This window comes from Gekko japonicus, unplaced genomic scaffold (genome assembly GCF_001447785.1).
Source record: "Gekko japonicus isolate JY-2015 unplaced genomic scaffold, Gekko_japonicus_V1.1 scaffold39993, whole genome shotgun sequence".
NCBI classification, from domain to species: Eukaryota; Metazoa; Chordata; class Lepidosauria; order Squamata; family Gekkonidae; genus Gekko; species Gekko japonicus.
In genome coordinates this window covers 1-955 of record NW_015223269.1, presented here as the reverse complement: position 1 = coordinate 955, position 955 = coordinate 1, and the positions used below count along the sequence as shown (strand labels likewise).

Genomic DNA, 955 nt, shown 5'->3' with positions numbered 1-955 from the left:
CTGATGTAGAACCTCTAGCCTCTAGTACCCTGGTAGATCCAACCAGGACATTTCTGAGAAGCTTGCTCTCGGGCAACATCAATGCATAATCGATTCAATCAGAGTTTTCAGGCAATATCCTGAGTGTTATGTGGAAGAAGACTGCGAGAGCTGAGGAAGAGTTCCCACTTGACTTCCAAGGCCCACCAACCCAAACTAATGACTAAGCAAACCAGAAGCTCAACACGAGATCCCACAGAAGATGGTGACCTCACCCCATCACTACTCTGTCCATGTGTTGCAAGATGGGACAACACTCTGACCTTGTTGGTGAGACAACTGGATGGATCTTCCTGGAGCTGCCCAATGGATATCTCACATGTGGGGATGGTTTGCAGTCATCTGTTGTGTTTTTGTACCTGTAAGTCTTCTGTCTCCCATGGGAAATGTAACAGTCCAATATCTTTTCTCCTCAGAAGGGGTGACCGGTCAATCAGTAACCCAGACACCAAGCCACCTAACCATCAAGGAAGGAACTGCCACTTTTATCAACTGCACCTATCAATATTCCGGAGTGGTGTATGTATTCTGGTACATCCAGCGGTCCCACAGTGAGGCCCCCCAGCTGCTTCTGACAGAATTCACTGGAAAAGAGAAGAAAGATGGGTTCTTTGCTGAACATCTCAAGCCAGCCAGATCCTTCCATTTGGAGAAAGAAGCCAGCGTCCCGAACGACTCAGCCACCTACTTCTGTGCAGTGAGTGACACTGTGGGGGAAAACCCAGGCAGAGCTACATAAAAACCACCAGCAGAGAGGAACTCGAAGACACGTTTTAGAAGCTCCCACCGCTCAGGTCCCAGCGAAGACCAGGATGGGCCTACAACTCGTCCCTATGAAACCTGTCCACCTAGCAGAAGATTAAAATCACTCAAGGATCTCTTGTAATCTCATTTGTTGTTGTTGTTGTTGTTGTTC

General features: G+C 48.1%; 1 gene segment (V, D, J or C); it reads left to right on the top strand.

Moving 5' to 3' along the window:
- Window positions 1–455: 455 nt before the first annotated feature.
- Window positions 456–736, top strand: LOC107125318 (the record flags this gene model as incomplete). The annotated part of the segment is given in 1 exon segment: window positions 456–736. A coding segment is annotated over 1 exon segment (281 nt), but the record flags the coding sequence as incomplete, so codon positions are not given.
- Between the last annotated feature and the right edge of the window lie 219 nt (window positions 737–955).